The sequence below is a fragment of the Leiobunum rupestre genome, chromosome 4 (assembly GCF_980474605.1).
Source record: "Leiobunum rupestre chromosome 4, qqLeiRupe1.1.hap1, whole genome shotgun sequence".
Classification (NCBI taxonomy): domain Eukaryota; kingdom Metazoa; phylum Arthropoda; class Arachnida; order Opiliones; family Sclerosomatidae; genus Leiobunum; species Leiobunum rupestre.
In genome coordinates, this window is record NC_143387.1 from 65,534,016 (window position 1) to 65,561,080 (window position 27,065).

The 27,065-nt window shown below is 38.9% G+C and overlaps 1 protein-coding gene across 1 annotated transcript; it reads left to right on the top strand.

Annotated features, from left to right (window-relative positions):
* The first annotated feature begins 8,103 nt into the window (after window positions 1-8,103).
* On the top strand, window positions 8,104-9,396 carry LOC149948786 (uncharacterized protein F54H12.2-like). The gene has a single exon (XM_090171152.1). It carries the CDS (start codon window positions 8,104-8,106, stop codon window positions 9,394-9,396), a length of 1,293 nt encoding a protein of 430 aa, XP_090027278.1.
* The last annotated feature ends 17,669 nt before the right edge of the window (window positions 9,397-27,065 follow it).

The window sequence follows — 27,065 nt, forward strand, 5'->3', positions numbered from 1 at the left end:
GATTACCTCACGGAGGATCTCTGAGGCGACGCGGACTTAAAAAGCATATCGATTACATACGTGATAAAAGGAGTTTTATCTCAGTCCAAAACAAAGACTCATTGTGTCTCCCGCGTGCTTTAATTATTGCTATCGCTCATTTAAAGAAAACGCGAAACCCCGGAAATAAAGAATATTTCCAGGAGTATAAGGCTTTGTACAAGGCCTCTTCGCGAAAACAAAGGGAAAAAGCCGAAGAGTTACGCGTCGAGGCGGGCGTTTCGAAACGCGAATGCGGGGCTTTCACGAGTTTAGTGCATTTCCAATTTATTCTCTCTGACTATCAAATAATCGTTTTTGAGGTTTATAACGACAGACCTAGAGTATTATTCCAAGGGGAAGGCGGGAACTCCGAAAATAAACTTTATTTAATTTATAATCAGAAACATTATGACGTAATCGCGAAATTGACGTCGTTCTTCGCCACTAATTATGCGTGCTCCATCTGTTTGGTCGGATACGATAAATTGGAACGCCACAAATGCGCGATTTTCTGCAAATCCTGTTTCAGACATCAGAAATGCTCCGGCGAGCTCGTCAAATGCGCCGATTGTTTTCGCTCCTTCCACGGACTGGAATGCTTCCAAAGCCATCGCGAATCGGGTCCCTCCCTCTGTAGTCAGGTTAAAGTGTGCAAAGACTGTTACAAATACGTGGACTATCGCTCTAGGGAAACTATCCATTCTTGTTCGGAAGTTTTCTGTCGTATTTGTAAAAAGCACGCGCCGCATCCTCACCTTTGCTTCGTCCAGCGAATTAAAGACCACCCCGAGCCTGACATGACCAAACGAAGATTAGCACTAGGGGGCGTCCCTTCTTATCTTTTTGTGTTTTATGACATCGAGTCGATTCAGAATAAACAACACGTAAATAAAAAGGGGGCGTTCGAGCATGAGCCGTTCCTTCTAATATCTCAAATTGTATGCCCCGCGTGTATCGACGAGCGAGACTCCAACTTCGATTACGGGGTCTGCATCCGCTTTAGCTCGCGACAAAAATTTTTTTACGGGGGAAATGTTGTCGGGAAGTTTGTGGATTATATCAGAACTCTAGCGGATATTAAAAAAATTTACTTATTCGCACACGCCGCGAAATGTTATGATCTCCAATTCGTTTTCAAAGCGGTTCTATCAATCGACGAGACCTTTGTGCCCTTCGTGATAGTAAACGGGACTAAAATTCTCTTCTTTAACTGTTTTAATTTCAATTTTCTCGATTCCTATTCGTTCATCCCCATGGGACTCGCCGCGTTTAGGAAGACGTTTCAACTAGGACCTTCCATGGATAAGGGTAGATTCCCTCACCTTTTGTTTAATTTTGTCGAAAATAATTTCGATCCCGCTGACCCCGTAACCACTAATTATTCGACCGAGAAGGGGGATAAATTTCCGCCCCTCGAAGCGTACGGGGCTAACTATCTAGGGGTAAAGGAAAGAGTGGCCCTTCTTAAATGGCACGGGGAGCAAATAGCCGCGGGCGGTCACTTTGACTTTCTAAAAGACGCGATTTCGTATTGCACGGCGGATGTCAATATACTCCGACTGGGATGCGCAACGTTTAGACGTGAATTCATGGAAATCTGCGACACTGACCCTTTCCGCGCTGCCATCACGCTCCCTGGCGCCTGCAATTACGTCTTTAGGAAACGCTTTCTCATTCCTGACACGATAGGGATACTCCCCCCCGGAGGGATGAGAAATAGGGACCGACAATCAACCGCGGCCTTTGAATGGCTCACCTGGGAAGAAAAACGCAGGGGTATAAGAAAAGTGTCAGCTATGCGGGGGCGGGAGGCTATGGTAGGTAAATTTAAAGTGGACGGTCTTGACGGAAATGACGTTTACATGTTCCAGGGCTGCTATTTTCACGGGTGCGTTCGCTGTCAAGTAGTCGGAAGAGACAGACCTCTATGGTCAGATCCCTCACAAGCGTTCAACCTTAGGTACCAACAAACAGTCAGGGTCGTTACTCAACTCCGGAAACTTAAGAAAAACGTTATAGAGATCTGGGAATGCGATTTTTACCAGCTTCGCCGTCAAGCGAAGGATAAGGCGTTTTTCGAAAAAGTACGCGCCATGTTAATTTCACCCTTGAATCCTCGAGACGCGTTTTTCGGAGGGAGAGTTAACGCGACAGTCCTTTACTACAAGGCCAAAGGCGATGAACGCGCGTTTAACGTCGACATGTTTTCACTTTACCCGACTGTCAACCTTCTAGATAGAATACCCGTCGGTCACCCGAAAGTTTTACTAGACCCGGATGATTTACGAGATCTCGATTCGCTGGACGGGTTAATTCAGTGCCGCGTTCTCGCCCCTCCTAAACTTTTTCACCCTATTCTACCCATGCACTGTAATTCGCGACTTCTTTTCGTTTTATGTGGTACATGTGCACGTCTAAGATTTCAAGGACGGTGTCCTCATTCCGATCCCGAGCGGGCATTCGTGGGGACATTCGTTTCCGACGAACTGAAACTAGCCGTTTCCAGAGGTTACAAAGTGCTTGAAATGTACGAAGCCTGGCATTATCAAACAACGCAGTATAACAAGGAGACCCAGGAGGGGGGCTTGTTTTCGGACTACATCAAGACCATGTACAAAATGAAGGCCGAGGCTTCGGGGTTTCCAGCTGGGATCACTACCCCCGACGAAAAAAACAAATACGTCTCGGATTTCGAGGACCACGAAGGCGTTAAACTCAATCCCGCGAAGATCGCGTTAAACCCCGGTAAACGTGCCGTCGCGAAGTTAATGTTAAATAGTTTTTACGGTAAGTGGGGACAACGGAATAACCTCGTAAAAACCGAGATCGTTAAGGATCGAGAACAATTCTTTAAACTATTCAACGACCCGAATATCGAAAGGAAAAGTGTCTTGGCGATAAACGATAAGACGTTGCTTGTCAAATGGGAACATCTCAAGGAAATCGATCCGGCTCTGGCTCATGTAAACGTAGTTTTAGCCTGTTATACCACCGCTTTTGCCCGAATGAGGCTCTATACTCACCTAGAGGCTCTAGGGGATAGTATACTATACCACGATACGGATAGTTTAATATATAGATCACGCGATGGCAATAAGCTAGTGCAGGAAGGAACATTCCTTGGGGATATGACGGATCAATTATCAGAATTTGGTCCAAATTGTCATATTACCGAATTTTGCTCGGGCGGCCCGAAAAATTACGCCTTCCGCGTACTCAACCGCGATACTGGTGAAATTAAGGAGGTCGTCAAGGCTAAAGGTCTCAGGCAGAACTATTCCACTAGAAATTCTATCTCTATGGACTCGTTGAAAGGGATGCTCGGAATCGACGTAGACGCGCCCACTCTCGAGAAAGAAATCGAAATCCCCCATCATATTTGTCGGTTAAATGATCATACAGTGGTAACTGTAAAGCAAGTTAAAAAATATAGGCCAGTTGTCAATAAATTACGCGTTATCGATAATTTCGAAACATTACCGTTCGGCTATAAAGAATAATATTTAAAAAAAAATGACTAGTTCAGAATGAAAAAACATATCCTAATATTCGGGTATAACCCGTTTATAGAATGCCTGTAAAAGGAATTATTGGTTATTTACCCTTATACGCGAAGTTTCGGTATTAACTGTTTTTATCCATCATATTCGAAAGATAAGTCGTTATGGCTTTAAAACTATTAACCTATAATGTAACCCGTATTAGACGATAAGTCCCATTTAAAATGGCAGCATCAGTATTAAGTAAAGAACACCGCTAAACTCATATTTTTATTTTTACCCGAACGGTTTGTTTCTTAAATATCGATGTAGTTTAACTTAGAGACCTCATTTAATAAAAGCATGTTACCACTGTATGGTCCTTTCTCCGCTCTTCTGAGCGGGCCGAGCGGTAGCGGGAAGTCCGTTTTGATGGCGCGAATTATAAAAAATAAAGATGAAATGATTTCCCCCCCGCCGACAAAAATATATTGGCATTATAGCGAGCGACAAACACTTTATGACACTTTAAAAGACTCCGTAGTGTTCCGAGAAGGAGTCCCCAATCTCGATGATTACCCTGGTGAAGAAGGCGAACACATTCTCCTCATCGCCGACGATTTAATGAACGAGAACAATGGTCAAATCGGAGCTTTCTTCACGAAAGGCGTTCACCACCGTAATATAAGCTTCGTATTTATAACCCAGAACATTTTCCCAAAAACAAAGGATGCGCGCGAAATTTCGCTGAACGCGAATTACATTGTTTTGTTTAAAAACCCTCGTGATCAACTTCAACCCGCTATATTATTCCGTCAACTTAGAGGCGCCAATTACCGGTTCGCTATCGAGGCCTATCTCGACGCGACCAAACGCCCTCACGGCTATATTCTTATCGACAACAGGCACGAGTGCCCCGATGACTTCCGTTTAAGAACGGATATTTTCCCCGACGAAACCGAAATGGTCTATATCCCTAAGAAAAAAAAGTAGGGAGTATAAAGTCAGCGGAGAGGAAGAAGTCCCTAACCAGTTCGAAAATGCCAGCCCTGGTTGCCGGACACAAAGATTTTCTCTCGGCCCTAGGTAGATCAAATTTTAAACAACGACGCGCTATTCTCCATCACGCTAAAAAACCCTTAATTGATGCTATTGCTGAATGCTGCGATAATACTTTGAAAAGGAATTTAAAGTTAAACCCTTGTCAGAAACGAAAACTAGCTAAACAAAAGAAATTCATTAGACAGATAGCCTCTAAAAAAGTAGCCTGGCGTAAGAAGAAATTAATTTTAGTTCAAAAAGGTCACGGGATTCTAAGTATTCTCATCCCCACCGTTATTTCAGCCCTCAGTGGGATTTTAGGTCGTTCTTAAGGAAATAAAAAAATGTACGCTCAAAAGTTAGCCTTAGTCCCCCTCGACTCGTTAGGAAAAAATAATAATAATAATAATAAAAATGTTCTCATCCCCTCTCGAGATACCCCTCAATTTTCGTTTCCACATCCGTTAGGGTCCTCCGTGGATGAATTAAATAATAGCATGACCGACGTACTCAATTCCAATCTTGACATTAGGGATAAAGTTAAATTATTCGAGCAGATGTTCCACCGATATCAAAACATTAAGGATATAGCGACGAAGCCAAAAAATAGAAAAGAAACCGGGCAGGACACGGCCTTCTTAAATGTCGTACCGATTCAGTTTAGGGCGAGTGCGAAGGACTTAATTAGCCGATTGATTAGCTTAGGCGATAAAGTTTCGTGGTCGAGTGAAGGCGAGTTGTTTATAGATCAAACGCGCGTGCCCGGGTCAGATATCGCTACGCTCGTAAGTTACGCCGTTGGGGCTATAAATAGAAAACGAACGCCTCCCCCCACCGGTTGGAACGAGTTCGACGCCTTGTTCACGCCTACGGTATCATTCAAGAAAACAATCCCGCGAGTGAAGAAGAAAAAAATTACATTTTCGGCGAAACCTAGAAAAGCATCGGTCGTTCGGACTCCGCTCCAATTTAAACCCCGGGACTTATCGAAAGGGGTTATCAATAGAGGCGCGAAAAAAAGGAAAACGGAACAACCAATATGGGAAGAGTTTCTAACCCCGAGGCAGTCTTGAAAAAAATTTATTACGATCCAAAACACCCCGCGAGTTTCGACGGATTGGAAAAACTTTATCAGGCCGTGAAAGACAGAGGTATTCCCCGGGAAACGGTAGAAAAATGGTTAACGAAGCAAGAATCGTACACGTTACATAAGACCGCCTATCGGAAATTTAAAAGGAGCAAGGTTTTTGTAACTAATATTGGCGACCAGTTTCAAATGGACTTGGCGGACATGAGAGACATTTCCGAACACAATTCCGGCTTTAATTACCTACTAGTATGTATCGATACATTCTCGCGACGCGCGTCGGCAGTCCCTTTAAAAAGTAAGAAAGCCGAAGACGTAATCGCCGCGACCGAGAAAATATTCGAGGATCTCACGCCTCTTAAAGTTCAAACCGATAAAGGGGGGGAGTTCACGGGGAAAAAATATCAGGATTTCCTTAAAAGAAAAAAAGTTAAATTCTTTACTAGCGAAAACGATACAATCAAAGCGTGTATGGTCGAGCGACTAAATCGTACGCTAAAGGCTAAAATGTATAAATATTTCACCGCTAATAACACTTATCGATACTTGGACGTCCTCCCTGATTTAATTCATAGCTACAATACCACTAAACATTCCACGATAAAAATGACGCCTCTAGACGTGAAACCGGATAATATTCTGAAAGTTTTTAAAACAATTTACAAGGAAATCCCCGTGAAAAGCCGGCGTCAACCTAAACTTAAAGTCGGTGACTTTTGTCGTATCAGCAAATACAGGGGGGTATTTGATAAAGCCTACCCCGGTACTTGGTCAAAGGAAGTCTTTAAAATCACCCGCCTCGTAAATTTAGAGCCGCCCCTTTACACGATCGAAGATTTAACGGGGGAGGCAATAAAGGGACGTTACTATCAGGAAGAACTGCAAATAGTCGCTAAACCTCGACTATACAAGATCGATAAAATTCTCAAGTCTCGGAAACGCAAAAATCAGGTCGAATACTTTGTCAGTTTTGTAGGATATCCGTCGAACGCGAACTCGTGGGTCAAGAAAAAAGATGTATCTGACATTACCTTCAAACGCTAGCATGCGGGTTTACGCCGACAATACGATGGCCTCCTATACCTCCGCGTTACCGAAACCCGTCGAATTGGGGGGGTCTTGGGAGTGCGGGCTAGCTGAGATAAATTACACTAGCGCGTTCTTCAACGTCCTCGAGGGACAAAACACTATCGTTTTCATGGTTGTCGACGAAATCCCTTCTGTCGAATGTAACCCGTCTCCAATCGAAGTCAAGCAAAATGAACCGGAGACTAGCATCGAAAAAAACCTGGAGCCGCCTCAAGCCGATTAACCTACTTTGGGAATAACACTTAAAATTACCACGCCGGGGAAAAAAAATCCGAAAGGGAAAAAAACGGAGCAGATTTTCGATGTCGCCAAAAACGGGGAAACTCTTACGGGTGAAGCTCAGATCGCCGAATGCGCGGCTGAGCCTAGAAGACCCAGGGGGACCTCCCACGTTTATAGGGTACCCATAGGATACTATTCTTCCATCGAACATTTAATTAAGATAATAAACGAAATTATTAAAGATATGAAGACGTCTCTTCAATATAACGAGATCACTCGCCGAGTTCGAATAAGCCCCTTTCGTCATAACGTACTAGTGCAATTTCATTTTGGTCTAGCCATGACATTGGGCTTCGATCCCGGGATTCAATCTTTGGAAAGGGGTTACCGGGGCGCTAGGCCGGCCCTTATGGGCTTTCAAATCCCCCCTCAACTTTACGTTTATACTAATATCGTCGAAGATCAAATGGTGGGTGACACTCTCGTTCCTCTCGTTAGGATTGTCCCCGTAGAAGGCTCGTTCGGGGATAACGTCGGGAAAATATATGACGTGCCTCATTACGTGCGAGTCTCCAAACGCTATTTCGACACGATCCAAGTACATATAATGAACCCTCAGGGGAAACCGGCGCCATTTGCCTTCGGGTCTCTGACGGTTAAACTACATCTACGGAAACAAGATGCCTAAGCCAGATGTCCTCGACGCGCGGGGGTCCTGTCCCTATAAAAATTATTATCTTAACCAAGCCCAAACCGGGGGTCTAATTTCTATCAAGGAGCGTCTTATCAGAAAGGACACCGTCTCGGAAGTCTGTTCTCGGGGCTCTTCCGCTGGGCCTCCCCTCTTTTAGTTAGAGGGGCGAAGTATATAGGAAAACAAGCGTTGGGGGTCGGCAGTAAAATTCTCAATGACGCCGTGGCAGGTGAGAATATAAAATCTTCGGCGAGGAAACGTTTCGGTGAAGCTCTAGAAGGGATAACCGGACAAAGCGGTTCGGGGCGGAAAAAGCGTAGGAGAACTAAAACGAGAAGCAAGAAGAAGAAAACAACGAGCAGGAGGAAAACTAGAAAAAGGACCGTTAAACGCAGAATCGGGACAGTAGCTCGTCGGAAGTCCACGAAACACGTTCGTGACATTTTTTCCCTCAACTAAAAAGAACCAAAATGTACAAAGTTGAAGCCTTGAAATCGGAATTGGACCTGTTCTCGGTCACCCCCGTGCAAACTAGCGTCGAAAGCGCGACTCCAACTTTCTATCGACCAATCTCTACGCTACGAGATGATTCTCAAATTGAATTTTGTATCCCTAAAAGCCCGGAGTATACTGATCTCGCGATGAGTCTCCTTCACGTTAAATGTAAAGTAACGCGGGTGAATGGGGCTAATTTAGACCCCGACGTTAAATTATCAACTTGTAATAACCTAATGCATAGTCTCTTCGATCAAATTGAAATTTACTTGAACGACAATTTAATCACGCCCTCGGCAAGTCGATATTCATACCGAGCCTATTTAGAATCGCTCTTGAACTATTCCGGCGAGGCTAAAACTTATCACCTGACTTCGTGTCTCTACGCCAAAGACGCTGCCGGAAAGTTTGACGATATAATTACCAACTCGGGGAGCAAGATTCGTAAAGCAGCTATTAAGGATTCAAAGGAAATTTCCTTAGTAGGGGCAATATACGCCGACCTTTTCAACATTCCGAAATACCTTCTAAGCGGGGTGGAAATTAAAGTTCGACTTTCTAGGAGTAAAACGGCCTTTGTCCTTATGGGAGACCCCTCCTTAAACGTGGGGAATTTTAAGATCGCTATAACGGACGCTACTTTGGAAATACGGAAATGCAAGATAAGTCCTCAAATCATTCTGGCTCACGAAAACGCTCTCTTAGGCGCCACAGCGAAGTACCCCTTTACCCGAACCGAAGTGAAAAGCCACGTACTGCTCACCGGCGTTTCAAATACGAGTCTCGACAATGTGTGGCTGGGACCGCTCCCTCAACGCGTTATTATCGGCCTAGTCTCGCATACGGCTTGCGCGGGCGATTTTCATAAAAATCCTTATAACTTTCAACCATTCGGGTTAAATTTCTTATCTCTCTACGTTGATTCGGACGCGGTTCCGAGCAAACCTCTCCAGCCCAAGTTTTCCCAGAATCAATTTGCCCGTGAATATTACACCTTGTTTACGGGGACGAATATACATTTTAAAGATGATGGGAATAGTATATCGCACTCAGAATATCCGAGGGGGTATACTCTATATGCCTTTGATATCACGCCTGATCTTTCCGCGAGTGACAACTCTCATTGGAATCCCGTAAGACGGGGACAGTTACGTATCGAGTTGGGATTCGAAACCCCGCTCACTGAATCGGTTTCGGTCGTTATTTACGGGGAATTCCATAGTTTAATGCAGATAGACAAAGACCGCAACGTGGTGATTGATTATTAAAATGAACACATTAGAAATAAACGAGATCCTCGGGCATTTACCCGGGTATCAAGGTGCCTTTGCTTCCGATAGACTCCCCGAATATATCCCTTCCTTCCCCGCCTCCCTGGTCGTTAACCTCGATCCTCACGATGGGCCCGGGACTCATTGGGTAGCTATTTACCTAGACGCTTTCAGGAGGGCCGGGTACTTTGACTCGGCGGGTCGTCCGGTGACCCTCCCCACGATAAAAAAGTTCCTGAGAAAAAATTCCTCGAAAATACTCTACAATAGACGTCGTCTACAGGCCGTGGGAAGCAAAGTTTGCGGACAATACTGCGTGCTCTATCTGGAACATCGCTATAGGGGGCGGAGTTTGACCTCCTTCGCTGATAGGTTCACGAGGAACCAATGGAGTAATGACAATCGCGTGGAGACCCTATTTAAGAAGCGGATTTAACTTACCTTGAGTCAGAGGGGGTATCAGCCAACAGAAACATCATGGAAAGACCGCTGGTAGTTGTCGATTTTGAATTCTTACTCGGCGCGAAATACGAACCGGTCGTTAAAGAAGTTGCCGTCGCGTTCGTCGGGGAGTTTCCCCTAGTTAAAAGTTTATTCGTTAAACCTCCGTACCACGGTAGCGGTCTTTCTCACCACGTAGCCCGGCAAAATCAATGGGTCTTTACTCATATCAACGGTTACCTCTGGAACCACGGCGATACCCCTTACATCGAGCTACAACATCGGCTCAAGGCCTTAACCGAGGACTCCGAATTCGTTTACTGCAAGGGAGAGGAGAAATGCCACGTCCTCAGGAAACTCATCCCCCAAGAGGTGATCGAACTCGGGGAAATCGGTTGCCCCAAGGCCAAGGACATCAGCATCGACCAGAACTATCGGTGTCGGTTTCATCGACGAGGGAGCCCGACGCTTCTCTGTGCGCGGGAGAAGGCCTGCCGCTTTGCCAAGTGGTTGGAGACCCATCACCAGACGGCTCCCTCGCCGCTCTTCGAGGAAGACGAAGGATTCTTTTAAAACTTTTCTTTATAAAAAAACAATTAATTATTTTTCGAACTCTTATGTTTTTAAAAAACCATTACGTAATTTTCTCAATTCGCGCGCGTATTTTCATTTCGTATCATTTTTCTTATATTCAGTGTTATCATTTTTTGTAATATCTTCCTTTGCGTTAATAAATGTTTCGTTCGAATTTATGTTTTATTTTTCAACATACACGCTTAAACTCGTAAGGGGGGATGGGGGGAAAGAGAAAGTCGAGGTTTTTTTAGTCGTCTAGTACCGGATCATTCCCTGGGTCATTCCGGAAGTCGGAGAAGTAAGAGGTAGACGCTTTTTTTCTTAAGATGAATTTTTAGAAAAACAGAATCGCTAGTTTCAAGGGTTTTCCCTGTAAGTTTTTAAACGTGAGGGAGCTAGCGAAAGCGGGTTTTTTCTACGTCGGTCACCGGGACAGCGTTATGTGTTTCTCCTGTCAGCGTGTCGTCAAGGACTGGACGGCCGACGACTAAAACACGAAAAAGAGTGTAACTTTTGTCCGTTCATAAGAAATGATTTTTCGGGGGATGTCCCAGCCCTGTCGATGGAGCTTGAAGGGTCAAAGCCGATGCGATACGAGGTCGCGCGAATTCGTTCCTTTACTAGGGGATTTAATAATAATTATATTAAGAATAATATTATTAATAAGGAAGGTTTGCCGATTGATCCTTTAAGGGAAGCCAGGCATTTATCCAAAGCTGGTTTTTTTTTATACGAATTTCAAAGATTGCGTAAAATGCTTTTCCTGTTCTGGGGAACTAATGAACTGGAATAAGGAAGATAGTCCGTTCGAGGAACATTGGGAAAATTTTCCTCATTGTAAATTTCTTATTTCGAGGGCAAGAAGTGGAAATGTAAAGCATTTAATAGCCGCTGAGGATATCGTAGAAAAGGACAACCAGTTGAATTATTCGACTTACCCCGAATCACGATTAATATACGATTCTTTAAACGAAATAGTCGAAGTCTTAGATGAAGGACGAGGTCTAGACATGCCCGGGGAATAATAGATTTCTCCCGAGGAATTCGAGAGGGGCCGCGTGATAATAGACTATTTTTAGGGGGGGCCGTTCACCCCTCAGCGAGAGATGGAAAGAGGGATTTACCCCCCCGCCTCGGTTCTAAGGATCATTCGATCGGTCGCGGACGAAGGTGAAAGACACCATTTTTACTCGGCTTCCGTTAAAAAAGATGCATTTTGAGAAAAATAGAATCGCTAGTTTCAGAGGGTTTCCATGTAAGTTTTTAAACGCGAGGGAGCTAGCGAAAGCTGGTTTTTTCTACACCGGGCACACTGATAACGTCATGTGCTTCTCTTGCGAGAGGGTCGTCAAGGGGTGGATGACTAATGACGTCCCGTTGCTGAAACATATCGAGCAGAATCGCTTATGTAAATTCGTAAATGACGAGAATACGGGGAATGTCCCCGTCCTAACACTGCCGATAGACGATAACGAGCAGACGGATGAGACGGAGCTAAATCCTATGCGCCATGAGCTTGAGAGAATTCGTTCGTTTAACAAGGGATTCCCTGTTAATATCGTAGATGGTAGAGCCTTAGCTCGGGCTGGGTTTTATTATTTAAATTATAAAGATTCCGTTAAATGCTTCGCGTGTGAGGGTGAACTTATGGCTTGGGAAAAAGGCTATAGTCCTTTCGGTGAGCATAGGAAATATTTCCCCCATTGTAAATTTCTATTAGGGGAAGAATGTGGAAACGTAGCTCATTTTATAGCTGACGAGGATATTGTAGAAACTAACCAGCCACCTTATTCTTCGACTGCCGAGAAAGCCATAGTATACTGTTTTTTAAAAGAGGTGGTTGACATTTTAGAGGGTGATAAACGGAAACGACTGGAAACCAAACATTTTTGCACAATTGGATAATAGGTTTTGGAGGCCGTGTGAATCTCTCTTTTCCCTAACTTTCTCACGGTTTGAGAAATTCCTTCATTCGGGGTCTCTCTCCCCCCTAGTTAGAGATTTCTCCCTGGATTTTAGTTCGGTAGGAATCATTCGATCGCTAGTTTACGAAGGTGTCAGACTAAATTTTTAACTTCCTCTAAAAAAATGAATACCCTGGCGAAACGAGTCGCTAGTTTTAAAAAGTTCCCGGTGGAATATATGGACACTCTCGAACTGGCTCAGGCGGGCTTCTTCTTCGTAGTACATAAGGGATTGGGAGCTGGGATCTAACCCCTTACATTGCCACACCGCCTTGTTCCCCGAGTGCGAGTACGCCAAGCTCGAGTTCGCGAAGCTACAGGAGACCTACGATGCCCAACTAGGCCCTATGAGGTATGCGGACGAGCGGTTGAAGACTTTCACTAGTTTCCCGCTAGAAAAGCCGTGCCATATGGAACTCACCAACGCTGGTTTTTTCTACACCAACTTTACGGACTACGTGAAGTGTTTTTTCTGCGGTGGTGAGATCGGAGATTGGGGTGCGGAAGACGATGCCTTTCTGGAACACGGGAGACTATTTCCCGATTGCAAATTTGCAAAAATCTATTATTGCGGGAACGTCTTTTTAAAATCATTCATGCTCAACATCGCGTAAAATTTGATCTCGTCCCCGTAACTTTCTTTTTCCTCGATGTAGAAGATCGAACTAACTATTCCTTATTAAATAATTTCCATTTTAAAAGAAGAATCTCCCTACTTAATAATATTTTACAGCCTATTTTATTAAAACATGTACATAAAAGTGTAATAAAAAATGATTTAGTATAATATTCGTCTCGTTATTTTTTTCCAATACATTTTAGGTAAAAAAAGATAGGTAAGTGGAGGTATCCATATAGATAGGTAAGTGGAGGTATCCATAAAATGAGGTGAAGTTAGAGGGCTCCATAATTTTGGATCTATAAATTCGGTGAGTCTATGAAAATCGCTCCATAATTTTGGATCTATAAATTCGGTGGCTCTATAAAAAATCGCTCTATAATTTTGCTTATCTATAAAAAATGTGAGACCTTATCTATAATTCTGCTTATCTATAAAATCGCTCTATAATCTTGCTTCTCCTTGGCCAGGCCTATTTCTCTTATGTTCAGGGTGGTTTGATTTTAATCACCGATTTCAATCCAATAAACGACTTTCAACGAAACCGGTAGCACTGCCAAATGCGCAAGGCATTAATGGTACACGCTTTAGACGAATGGTGGGTAGCCCTGTTTAAAGAATATTGTCGTCTGCTACATAAATAATAACGACAAAATTCTTCAAACAGAGCTACCAACCATTCGTCTAAAGCGAGTACCGATAATGTCTTGCGCGCATAATCGACTTTTCTATTTCCATGTATGTATAAAATTTTGTTTCTTTAGCAATACTATTTCATAGCGAAATAAATCGCAAGTAATAATTATATTTAACTATAATTAATTAATGATGTAGGATTTTTATCAATGTGGCAGAAAAAATAAACAAAGTTTAAGAATTTAAAAAAACATCATATGACAATTTAAAAAAAAATTTATATTTTAGATTAATAAAAACCCATATCTAAATATATTTATGCTTTGTAACAAATGTATTTATAATATTGTAAAAAAAGGCTATTGAGTTTTCGGATCAGAAATAAATGATCGACCCTAACGAAAGTATTAGGTAGCTATAATTTCCTTGAAAACGTTTTCATTTTCTGACTACATAAAAACTGGTGTTGATACTTATTTAATTATTATATTATTAACTTTTGGAACCACTGTGTAGTATTTTTACCTCTCCGAGGGGACAAAGTCCCCTAGGAGGGGTTATACAACGACCGTGTCTGTCTGTGGGTCTGTGGGTGGGTCTGTCTGTCTGTCAGGACTGTGAACGCGTTCGCATTTTCGGTGCAAAGTGTAATCACTGCGTACGCAGTTTCTCAAAGGGTTGGAAAAACCACCGTGTGACGGTGAGCGTTAACGGATGCATTTGCGGTTTGGTTTGGACGGTGTTTTTTCGCTCACCGTCGTGACGGTTTGGTCTATTACTTTTTTGTAATGTTTATGCGTAGGTTGTGAGTGTTGAATTTGTTGTGTTTGTGTTCTGATGGTTGTGCATGTTGAGTCTGTTGTGTTTATATGGGCGTTTTCTCTCCAACTTCTTCTTAATGACTTTGGGACGGACCGAGTGCTGAGTGTAATGCTACCTCTCAACGTCCAATGGCAGGGTTTCCACCAGTTGTACACGGTATTCGTCTTAGTATCAATTTGCGATCGCATCGGGCGGGATTTGAACCCGAAACCTCCTGATTGACAGGCGGACGTTCTACCACAGAACCACCGACACTTGTTACGCCTTATTGAAAATTAGACCTTCAGCTTTATCGGAAGCGTATTTAATAGAGTACGAAATTTTGGTTTAATTGAAATAGAATTGAAATTGAAATTATTGCATCGAAGAAATTCTAATTTAGCGTTTCTCTATTGATTAAAAACAAATGCGCCACCCAAGTTTCGAACCCAGACCATTCGGCTTGGCAGTCGAGCGCTCTACCACAGAACCACCGATAGCTGCTTAGATTCACTGAAATTAAGACAGGCATCGTAAGCATAATAGGTAATAAAGTCTTTTTTTATTAATGAATTTATGAAGGCCTAATCTGGTAATTTTTAAAGGTCAAATCTTGTTTTAGCGCAGTCAGCCGAGATTAGAGGGTTAAAGGGTAGACCCTGTGGGTGGTCCACTTTCTTAACGACCTATATATAGTTCTGTTAATTCAAAGGAGATAATTTAACGTTAATTGCTTTAAGAGGTGGCGGTTAGTCAAGTGGCTCTCTGTGCTTTGTTGATGGTAAGGTTTTTGCTTCTTGTAAATACATTTGGTGTGGATATTTGGATATCTACGATTTCTAACGCAGTCAATGATTTCTTGGGTGTGCGAGTCATTATATGATATTGGAAATTGGACGGCATTGGTCTTTTTCATGTGGTATGCGTCACAACGTCAACAGGAAGTGAACGAGTCGTCCACTACCAGATATCTACGGTATCTTCATCAAGGGCGAGTGTTGAAATAAAATGAGCGTTAAAGATGCGGCTAGTATTTCGTAAGCGAGTAATTCCAAAAAGCCTCTGTAGATATTTCTTTCATTAAAATTTGCTTCGTATTATATTTAACTGATAAACTTGTTCTGTAAAAGGGTTTAATTCAATTGTGCATTGTTATAGTACGTCTAACTTACTGTTGTAACTACTTAACTTATGATATTCTGAATAAATTAAAATTGGTCGTTTCGTCTCAATTAATTTAATTATAATTAAAATTTTGTACCGGGCGGGATAGAAATGGGTTAATATTTTTAACAAATAACTCTAAATTGCGGAGATATATCTTTAAGGGTTATCTCGAGAAATTAATACCACTAGGGACAATTCTACCGAGGAGAGGTATATTTTGGCTTGCCAACTTGTTTAAATTATAATACAATTTATCAGTGGCGTAGCTAGAGCTTTTCCGTCCCTAAAACAATGGTAAAAAAGTGCACCCGGTTTATCGCCCCTACGCTCCAATCTTACTACGCCACTATAATGTATGAGTTTATGACATTTGTTTTCCAAAACAATGCAGATTTTATTCTAATATGACGAAGGGTTAGTTTTTGAAATAACAACTCCTTTGATTTTATTAGACCAAGTACCAAAATAACTAGAAGTATGAGCAGGGGCGTAGCGAAGAAGATTGGATTGGGGGGCGAAGGCATGCTTGTGCCAACTATAACTTTGGCGGTTGAGTAAAACGAAGAAAATTGATAGGGGAGGGGGAGTGCTGAGCAGGGGCGTAGGAACGTTCTAGAAGTTGGAGGGGGCAAAGGGAAATCAAAAGGGGCCCGGAGAATGGTTTGGATTTTTAATGGAGTGTAGCTTCTCCGAATGCACGTGTACATTTTACTACTATGTAAATTGGCGGAAAAAGACTTAAATTTTAACAAAGTTGAGGTTCTTTAAGCATTATATGCTTTTTAAATGATAATTTGAACCCTGCGAAGATTTCAACTTACCAAAAAGTTGGAGGGGGCAATTACATTAGTTGCCCCTCCCAGCAGAATTCTAGGGAGGGTTAGCGCCCCCCCCCAAAGCTTTGCTCCTGAGTATGACACTGAATGATATCTGTAAGTGACAGTCTGTAGCAGATAGATTGCGTAATCGGAAATTCGTCACGGTCTATTCTCTCATATACGAGCTAAAACACGTTTATTTGAAAAAGCTACCGTCAGAACATCTTTACTACTAAACTTGCAATCCTCCTCAGTCAAACAAACTATTACAAGTGTCATACTTATGTTACTTATACTATGAGTAGCTTTCTAAGGTTAATTATATAAATGTGAATTTTCTCCTAAATTTATTCAACTCAGTAAAATAAAAATCTTCTAGCATTTTATTTTTATTGAATTATATTTTTATTTCTAAACATTTTATGGTATTATCGTTCCACCCGAGATAAATGCCGGGAGGAAGAATTATTATTCTGGGAATTTCTGTTGAGGTAACCGATTTGTTGGCTTGCTCTATTGTATCCATCGAATGATTAGCTCCCCGGGGGTCAAGTAGCAGCCACCCGGTCGGACGTCTTGATTTTCGCTCCCCATCCCATGGTTGGAAAATATGCTACTAGAAAACTACTGCCGTGAAAAAACGTTGATTTTATAAAAACCTGACGGTGTCTCCATCTATGGGATTAGGAGCTCAGAAGGTTAAAATTGTGATTAATCGACATTAGTAAATAAAATTTCTTAACCAAAATTATTTAGGGAACTAGATTTTTTTACACTCTATCTATTACAACAGGAATAAAGCTCGTACGTTTATTAATTTTTGAGCTCGACTGGAACGAAAACAGGTCTACTAATTAAATTATAACTCACTAAATATTATCTCTAAAATAATGAAAACTATTTTAGCATCTTAAGTACTCTTCCCCCTTAAATATAATTTTTACTATTTTTGTCGGATTTCATTGATTTTTACTTTAGATAAGAATTTTCGGGTTATGAGTACGAAATTAGATATAAGAGAACCGAATATTTATCACGATGAAATGGAGAGATAAATGCTTTAATTTCCCTTATAATTTTAAAAATGGAAACGGCAAACCAATAAATTTAAAAAATAATTATTTTTTTACGGCTATTTTGGGTGATGAGTACGAATTTGAAGTTAAAAATTACAAATTCCACATTTAAACCAATTATTATCCAAAATAGCCGTAAAAATTAATTGGTTTTTAAATTGATTGGTTTCCCGTTTACATTAATAAAAATAATATGGGAAATTACAGTATTTAGCTCTCCATTTCACCGTGATAAACATTCGGTTTTGTTAGATATAAATGCGTACTCATCACCCGAAAACCATAATAAAAAATATATATTTTTGGCCACCATTTTGGATTTTTAATGGGTTTAAATGTGCATTAATGTTATTTTTAACTTTAAATTCGTACTTATAACCCAAAAATTCTTATCTGAAATGAAAATCAATCCTATCATAATAGAAAATGGTAAATTTTGATAACCATCTTGGATTTAAGTAGCTCGTGGGTAAATTTCGAAGTGGCTCGATTTCTTATATTTTTTTATGGTATTCCTAGCCATCATGCCGAATTTCATGCTTTTATACGAAAGTCAACAATCCATTTGCCACTGGATAATTAATTTTTTATACAAACTCTTAATTATATAAATATTTATAATTATAATTATAGAGCTGTACATATTTACGCTTACGTTGAATTACACTTTTCCATTAATGCGCAAACTCTGTTGACCACGTCTTTGTAGACTCCATTAGGTGTCCAATTAAGCTGGAATAAATTCTTAAAAATTAAAACCCCTTAATTCAAAAGGGTCCTTAATTAAAATACAAAACTAAATATGGTTTAGCTACTATATTACTATATCTTACTAAATATACAGGGTGTTAACTAAAAAACGATACAGAGCCAATTACTCAAAATGTGTTTTAGGTATGATTTTGAAATTTGCAGGTTACATAGAGGGTGCAGGGGGACAAATGACAATGAAAATTTCAATGACCTTGAACAAGGTCTTCAAGGTCATTCAAATTTTATCTCTAAAACCATTAGAATTAGAAGAATGGTTCCAATTGGAAATGTGTTCTACGTTTAATTTTAAGTCAAAACAGCTCTGACCCGATCTAATATGACCAATGGGAAGCCGAGAAATGTTAGACCAAAAACCATAAAGTGGTGTGTGGTATTCTACTCAAAACACGACATTTAACGGCTTATAAATCGAAAACTATCAGATCTAACGGATCAAAATTGTCGTGACACTCTAAACTGAGTGGGGTTGTTCGAAATTTGTAACTTATGAGGACCTTGAAACATTAGTTCAAGGTCATTCAAAATTTATTTCGAGAACCATTAGGATAAGGAGAATGGTTCCAATTAGGAAAATGCCCGCCATGGTTTTTTAAGTCAAATTACCTTTTACCCGAGGTAAATAAACCAATAAAACTCCAAAATAAACGTTAATTAATTAATTTAAGACGTACCAAGTATTTTTAAAAGTAAAGGACTACAAAACTAAGTAGGCAACTTAGACGTCGATGTCTTAGCGTATTTTAATGCAAATCCCCACCGTAGTACCAGAGAAGCTCAGGCAGAATTGGGAAATTTAATCTTCAGTTTTTTCATTATTAATTTATTTATTTAAATTATTTGTAAATAATTCTTACGTTTATTAGTTGCTTATTTATTTTAATTACTTGTTTCGTTTCTTTTGTGTTTAAAAAATTTAAACTCAAAAAGTTAATAAAAATACTTGGTAAGTCTTAAAACAATTAATTAATGTTTATTTTGGAGTCTTATTGATTTATTTACCTCAGGTGAAAGGTAATTTGACTTAAAAACCTTGGTGGGCATTTTTCTAATTGAAACCATTCTCCTAATCCTAATGGTTCTCGAGATAATTTTGAATGACCTTGAACTAATGTTTCAAGGTCATCATAAGTCACAAATTTCCAACTCCCCCACTCAGTTTAGAGTGTCACGACAATTTTGATCCATTAGTTCTGGTAGTTTTCGATTTATAAGCCGTTAAATGTCGTGTCTTGATTAGAATACCACACACGACCTTATGGTTTTTGGTCTAACATTTCTTGGCTTCCCATTGGTCAAATTAGATCATGTCAAATCTGTTTAGACTTAAAATTAAAGGTAGAACACATTTCCAATTGGAACCATTCTTCTAATTCTAATGGTTCTAGAGATAAAATTTGAATGACCTTGAAGAGCTGGTTCAAGGTCATTGAAATTTTCATTGTCATTTGTCCCCCTGCACCCTCTATGTAACCTGCAAATTTCAAATTCTTACCTAAAACACATTTTGAGTAATTGTGTCTGTATCGTTTTTAGTTAACACCCTGTATATCAAATTATAGGAAAAAGCTCAGCTACGCTGAGTAAAGAAGGTGATGTATAGGTAGACCTGAGTCATTCGTTGCGGCCAAGAAGGGACAGGTATTTGAGTGGATAATAAATAGTTTTAAATGTAAATTAATTCCAATTAAGTTTTTTTGGGGTTACACACATACGTAATTTACGAGGTTACCGTATACCTTTAAAATTATGTACTATCGCCTTCTAGTGACCGACGCTGTATGTATATATCAAAACACACTAAAAACTACATAACCGTAATGGCAACCACAATTGTTTATTACCCGTAAACCACGTATTTGATTAATGAAAAAAAGTTTTAACAAAGTGTACAACACCAATGTACAAATATCGTCTTATCTATTGCTGTTTTCCTTTTCGGCCTTTATGTAGCGGCCATTATGAAGTAAGTTGGTGAAATATATTTATGATTAAATATTAATTTTTATTAAAACTTGTTTTATGGTTACTTAGTGGAAAAGTGAACTGTCTACTGTCTAGTACATATTTCAAAATTAGACTTAGTTTTACAATAATTATGTGTAAAATAGACACACTTGTATAAGTGTTTGAGAACGGTGGCGTACTCGCCCAAGACCGAACGCAAACTTTATTAAACCTTAAAAAATTAAGTGTTTATAGTGTACTGACAATCGTTGAAAGTTTATTCTTCTAATTAGTAAACCCGTTATTATAAAATAGTCCTCTTTTGTGTACTATATACATGTAACTAATACTGCGCATCGTTAATAAAAATGGCCGCTATATATAGGCTGAGAAGGAAAACAGCAATACATAAGATGATATTTGTACATTGGTGTTGTACACTTTGTTAAAACTTTTTTTCATTAATCAAATACGCGGTTTACGGGTAATAAACAATTGTGGTTGGCATTACGGTTCTGTGGTTTTTATTGTGTTTTTATATATACATACAGCGTCGGTCACTAGAAGGCGATAGTACATAATTTTAAAGGTATACGGTAACCTCGTAAATTTCGTATGTGTGTTAGCCCAAAAAAACTTAATTGGAATTAATTTACATTTAAAACTATTTATTATCCACTCAAATACCTATCCCTTCTTGGCCGCAACGAATGACTCAGGTCTACCTATATATCACCTTGTTTACTCAGCGTAGCTGAGCTTTTTCCTATAATATATGTCCCTTTTTAAGAACTATACACACCTATTTCTTGAAATGTTCTATTTGTAATATTTTATAAATTATATAGTTATATTATATATATATATATAGTGTATATATATTATATGTAATATATATACTCGTCTAATGAAAGTTGCACTACGTCAGACTCATATAAGTCATATTCAATATTCGCTTTCCGTAAACTTACCTTGAACGCCGCAATGTACTTTATTAGACACTGTAGCTTATCAAAATTACCTATTTTAAAGGTCAGACCAAGCTTTAACCTTGTAAATATGTTTTAGAAGAATACGACGTCCACTAAAATGTGGAGCTAATTCCCTCAGAGTTCTCAAATAACTCGTACATTTCTTAGAATCAAGGCAGTGACCCATTCTAACTTGGTGAGAACTAGCACACTTGTCAAATATTTCAAGACAAACATCATGTTTGGAATTACCTGTTGTCTTGAAAATTTCTACAATTCTTTCTACAGACATAAGCCTAATATAACAAATAGCGCCACAATTCCAAGAATGTTTGTTCTGTTTTAGTTTTTCACCATTCCCTTCATCAGCTTTTACAATAAGAGGACACTGACCACACTCAATCGATAATTGATTTTCTAAAGTCAGTTTCTTTTTTAAGGTATGGAAGGTTAATTTTTTATGTATGTTTTCTTTTCATTAGTTAAATTTGTTGCTGAACAAATTTAAGGCCCTGGTTCATTGTATTACCACTAGAATTGCGAACAACTAGCCGTTCAAAATTTCCATTATTATTATTATTATAGTCAGAATTTAAACTACTGAGGTCATTCCTCGTATGACTATCCAGATTATTTTTCTGACCACCAGCGTGGTTATTTCTTTTACCACCAGTGTGTTATTTATAGTACCACCAGTGTTATTTTCAAAGCTATCATTTTCAAAAATATTTAAATCTAAATATTTAAAAAAACCAAGTGGCAAATTATTGAGTGTAGGTTTTTAACGCCATAAAAGATGTCGCTATACCGTAACTACTACTAATTTAGGCGGATACTAAAAAACCATAATATTTTCAATAGGGAATGTATCATATGTACAGGGATGTCATTCGGGTGGGGCAAGGAGGGCATTGGTACCTCTGATTTTTACCAGTTAAAAAAGTTAATAAATATGCATTTAACTGCATTACAAACGCTCCTGGCCCATTCAACCGAATCCCATTCAATCGATTCCCGTGCCATCGAAAAACTCGCCAACTTGGCCGGATTTCAATTTACACTTTATGTGTTACGAAAACAAAAAATTGGGCGAAGTAAAACTGACGAAGAGCTGTTTTATTAGTTCAATATGTACTAATATCAAAAAAAAATCGTAGGTGGGATAAAAACCGGGGCTTTGGGTGGAGAGCAAAAGCAGTCTATTTCCGGGAACCCCCTGTCACCTAACCTAACCTATCTTATACTACTCCATGTAACAGCATGTAACAGCATGTAACCCGTGGTACAACATTCATTGTGATGTTCAGTAACAGCCAATAATTTGTATTTCGCCCCCAAAAATATACATTCTGTACTTGCATATAAACAATATTAAATTGTTGAAAATACCGCCAAAACATTCCCAATTAATAACATTTAAAATGGTCCCGTGTAATGGATGACCTACAAGTTCCTAATATTTCCTAAAGTGAAGTGTACTTTAGTCTGAAAAACTTAAATTCGTCACGTACCCTGTTATATCCTTGAAAGTCATAAATTAAGATATTAAAAAAAAATCATACCATGCCTATAAATTGAAATTGTTGCTAGAAATTGTTTTTAAAATGGGATTCGGTTGAATAGGCATACTCCTTAGAAGATTAAATTAAACATTAACTTACATAGTAGGCTAAGTGTTGGGTAGTATTTTAAATACTTTTTCAGTATTTTGTATTTTATTTCAAATACTTTAAAGAAATGTATTTAGTATTATATTTTAAATACATTTTTAGCAAAAATACTTTATCCATCAAAATAGTCTCCATACAACATCAACAAGCGGAGGAAATACGCCTAATTCATACTCACGCATAAAACTCGTGAAAAATTCCGCTTATCGCACGTGGTGGCGTTGGAGTAGCGACGACTCGAGACTTACGAGACAATCTGCCTTTTAGATCGCGCATAAAAGTGGAATATTTTCAATCTTTCGAACAGTCTTTCATTTTTACCGCTTTTCAAGAAATCACAGCATTTCGAGTATTTTAGTATTTTAAAATACTAAAAAAAATATTTTATTTATTTTAAATACTTTATGCTGTGGGTATTTAGTATTATATTTTGAATCATTTACCGTAGGAGTATTAAGTATTTTATTATTTTAAATACTTTATCGTTTGAGTATTCAGTATTTTTTTAAATACCAAAATGAAAGTATTTTACCCAACACTGTGTAGCCAGAAATCCGACAAAAGGGGTCTAAGTATGTGAATGTTAAGAGGGGGTCGAGAAGGGGGTGAAAATGTAGTACAGTCAAATCTAGGCTGGACCTCGAAAACCCCCTTGTCTACGTCACTGAATAACAATAATATTAATTAAAATAATATGACTCCGTCTTGTATAGATTAAGTAAGCAGGATAAAAATTAATATGTATTATCAAATTAAAATCTTAAATATAAAAACATTAATTATATTTTGACGAGATTCGAACTCGGTAATCCCTCAACCGCATTAAGCGCAGATGTCTCTCATTTAACAATTCGACCACGCACGGACAACAATCAGGAAAGTACAAAAAAAAATAATCGAAGTGTAAGCCAAGGCTTAGGTAAAACACGAGCTAGTGCATCGCGGCGATACGCCATTTTCATTTTTATGATAGATTAGAGACATAATCAATAGAGGCTAGACAACCGAGGTTAAAATATTGGGAGCTGTAGTTGTATCGACATCTGGTGGTATCAATTTTTACCAGAACGTTTGTAAATTAATTTTTAATTACTTATTTGGCAATTAATTTAATAAAATATACAAAAGCACACAACCTACTCTCAAACGAAGATTCCGTTATAAAATTAAAACAATCGGATAAACCATTCTTAAGTTAAAAATGCGCAAAAAGTAGTTGATTTTGCCATAGCGTGAAACCCATTAATTAGAAAGTCCCATATCATTTGGTGGAAAAACGGGTTAATTTTTCCATAGCGTTACGGTGGGGGAAGGAAGAGGTTTTTATGTTAAACTCGAGACTACCTATATATACACACAGACGTTTTTGTATATTGTCCACATAAGTTTGCCAATAGAGACTTGGCACTCCGTAGCTTGGCCATGGCCGCCATTGTGGTCATATTTTTTTCCCCACGATAAAAACTATTGAAAAAAACTGACGTAGCAATGCCTAGTCCCTATTACAGGCCATTATTTTGTTCTCTTGTTTGAGCTCATCAAATTGTGCCAAAACCTCTGTTGTTGAGATTTCGATCTATAATTAACTCCATACCAGCTATGATGCTTTCTATTGTTAGACCCACTGGAAGTGAATGTTCAACTTCTTTATTGGCATTACCAGCAACTATAATCGCACTATTAGAAAACAATTTTGTAACAGAACTAACAATGGGAAAAGCAGCATCTGTCTTAACACACACAGAGCAATTAAACGTTTTTGCAATGCGTTTCGGAATCCTCCGGTCTACAGTAGGTTTAATGTTTACACGTTCAGCATGATACCAAAATTGACACATGATGCACTGAATCCACGAGTTATTTAACTCTGTACCCTTATTTACGGGCAGTCTTTGAATTCGCAACTTTGGCAAACTTCGTTATCATTTCCCTCTTCGGAGATCTTAGTCTCATTTTCCACCACATCAGAAGGATTATTAGAAATTGATTTTACCTTCCGTTCATTTCTCTGACAAATATATCCTGGCATTTTATTTTTAATTTTTTTCTACCGCCGGAAAATGGCGCCTCTTAACCCGCACTATGTCACATCAAACTTCACAGCAGCTACTCCGCTAAAAAAGACCAAGGCTTAAGGCCAAAAAAAACTTCGTACTTAACTGAAGGGGTAATGGCAATTCATAGATTAATCTCACCGATTACGTACTAATCCTTCTAGATTCCACCAAATACCGTAGAATAGCGTTCAAAACCCACCAATATATTACAGTCGATAAAGAGCATTATCACGATGTCCTCATTTCGGTTACCGTCACAAAAGAAGAAAAGTAGGGCAACAAATTTTAAATTGAACACGAGAGCAATTACATTTGTTAGAATAATCTCATTGCCAACACAGAAATCTATTATTGGCGTTTTTCAGAGTGCCTAACCCTAACCACGTTCTAAAGGTATTGAAATTTGATTTGTGAGGCATACTTTATAACATTAGAAGTAAGCTGAGAACCTGGTTTATAGCTGTACAATACGGCTTAGACTTGAGACCAGCGCCTTTCAAACCTATATCCGAAAACTATTTTTCATACTTGAACAAATCCAAGGAACCCTACAATATTTGAAAGAAAATCCCAATTTGCAGTTTTGTGATATTTGAGTTTATTTAACAAAATGTAACTAGATTAGAGCTTTATGTACACCGTTAATTTCATTAATTTCCCAAAACATATTTCGTCATATTAGGAATCGGAAGAAAGTTAAGAACAAAGTTCTTAGTTTGCTCACAATCATTTAAGTGGTTAAAGCAGTGGCGCAGTCAGGAATTTCGTTCGGAGGAAGTACCAATCGAATAACAAAATAGTCGATATAGCAATACATTTCGGGTGGTACATGCTACCAGTTCTACCCGACTAAGTCCCTGGATTGATGAGAGATTAAGTTTATTGCATTTGAACTGTCTCGTCCGTCGGCGCCCTTAGTTGACTTCGCCTTTACCCTGGCCCCTGGCGGCACCTCTTACGGAGATCCGCCACCGCAAAGCCATCAGTGCGTGGACCTCCCCCGTTACCCAGTTTCCAGCCCCTACCTGACCGAATTTGGAGGTGAGGTAGGACTTTTTGAGCAACTAGAATTATTATTTTTATTTGGCATATTTGAGGCGTAAATGATATGTGCTCTTCGACAGCCGCCTTGTTATAAAAATTAAATTATCTACGATAGTGCCGTGATATTGCCGTAAGGGAAAATCCTGTGAATGTTTAGTAACTTTTACTGCCACCAGATGAAGTAAAAACTTCCTCAGCATCGCGATGTTAGAGTAAAGCTCAAATAACTTGTGTAACGGTTGTTATAAAGTCATATCTGATTTGAGTGATGATATAAAATCAGCTGGTAAAGCTTGAGACGAGACCTACAGTATTTCCACAGGTATGTTGGGCTAGCAGTCATCAACTTAATATTTCTACGACGATGTTTCTGCTATTACATTTGTTAAGAAGTAAACGATAAAATAATATTAAGTGTATTTGGAAAACCATTCCAGTTAGGATTTCTTATTATTATTATTATTATTATTATTATTATTATTATTATTAAATTACTAAAATAATTTGCCCGAATGACAAAAATGTATTTTTTTTTAATTTGAACTGAAATTTTAAAGTTGAAATATATCATTGTTGAAATCAAATACGCATACAAATATGGTTAGAAAAAATGTTCGAGGGATCATAGGTAGCTTTTAAAAGTTATTTCTCTAAAATTCAAACTACTTCACTTTACAGTATTGAAATGTATGGAGCTATTAGTGTTTTTCTAAAGGTTGAGACACAGAAACACAGAAACAAAGCACACACAAGAGAGTGATATACAGAATTTTAAAAACATTAAAAACAATAATTTGTACATTTTTTTAAAACACTGATACACAGTAAAGATAACTGGACGTTTACTGTAATTGCGTATAACGATATATCGGTTTGTATAAATGTACAGTGAATTTCTCAAACGTTTCGCAAATAAACAATTTTATAAGAGAGTAAACCGTAAAAAACCATAAATAATATATAATATATAATTTATAATAAATAATGTATAATATATAATATATATGCAATATATATTATATAATCTACGTAAATAAAATCTGATGTTTGCATGTTTGTTACCTTCTATGCACGCCCAAGAGAATTGTCCGATCCGCACGAAATTTGG

What these genes read in the sequence shown, in the direction of transcription:
- LOC149948786 (XM_090171152.1), top strand. Translation starts at nt 8,104, where the DNA reads ATGTACAAAGTTGAAGCCTTGAAATCGGAATTGGACCTGTTCTCGGTC.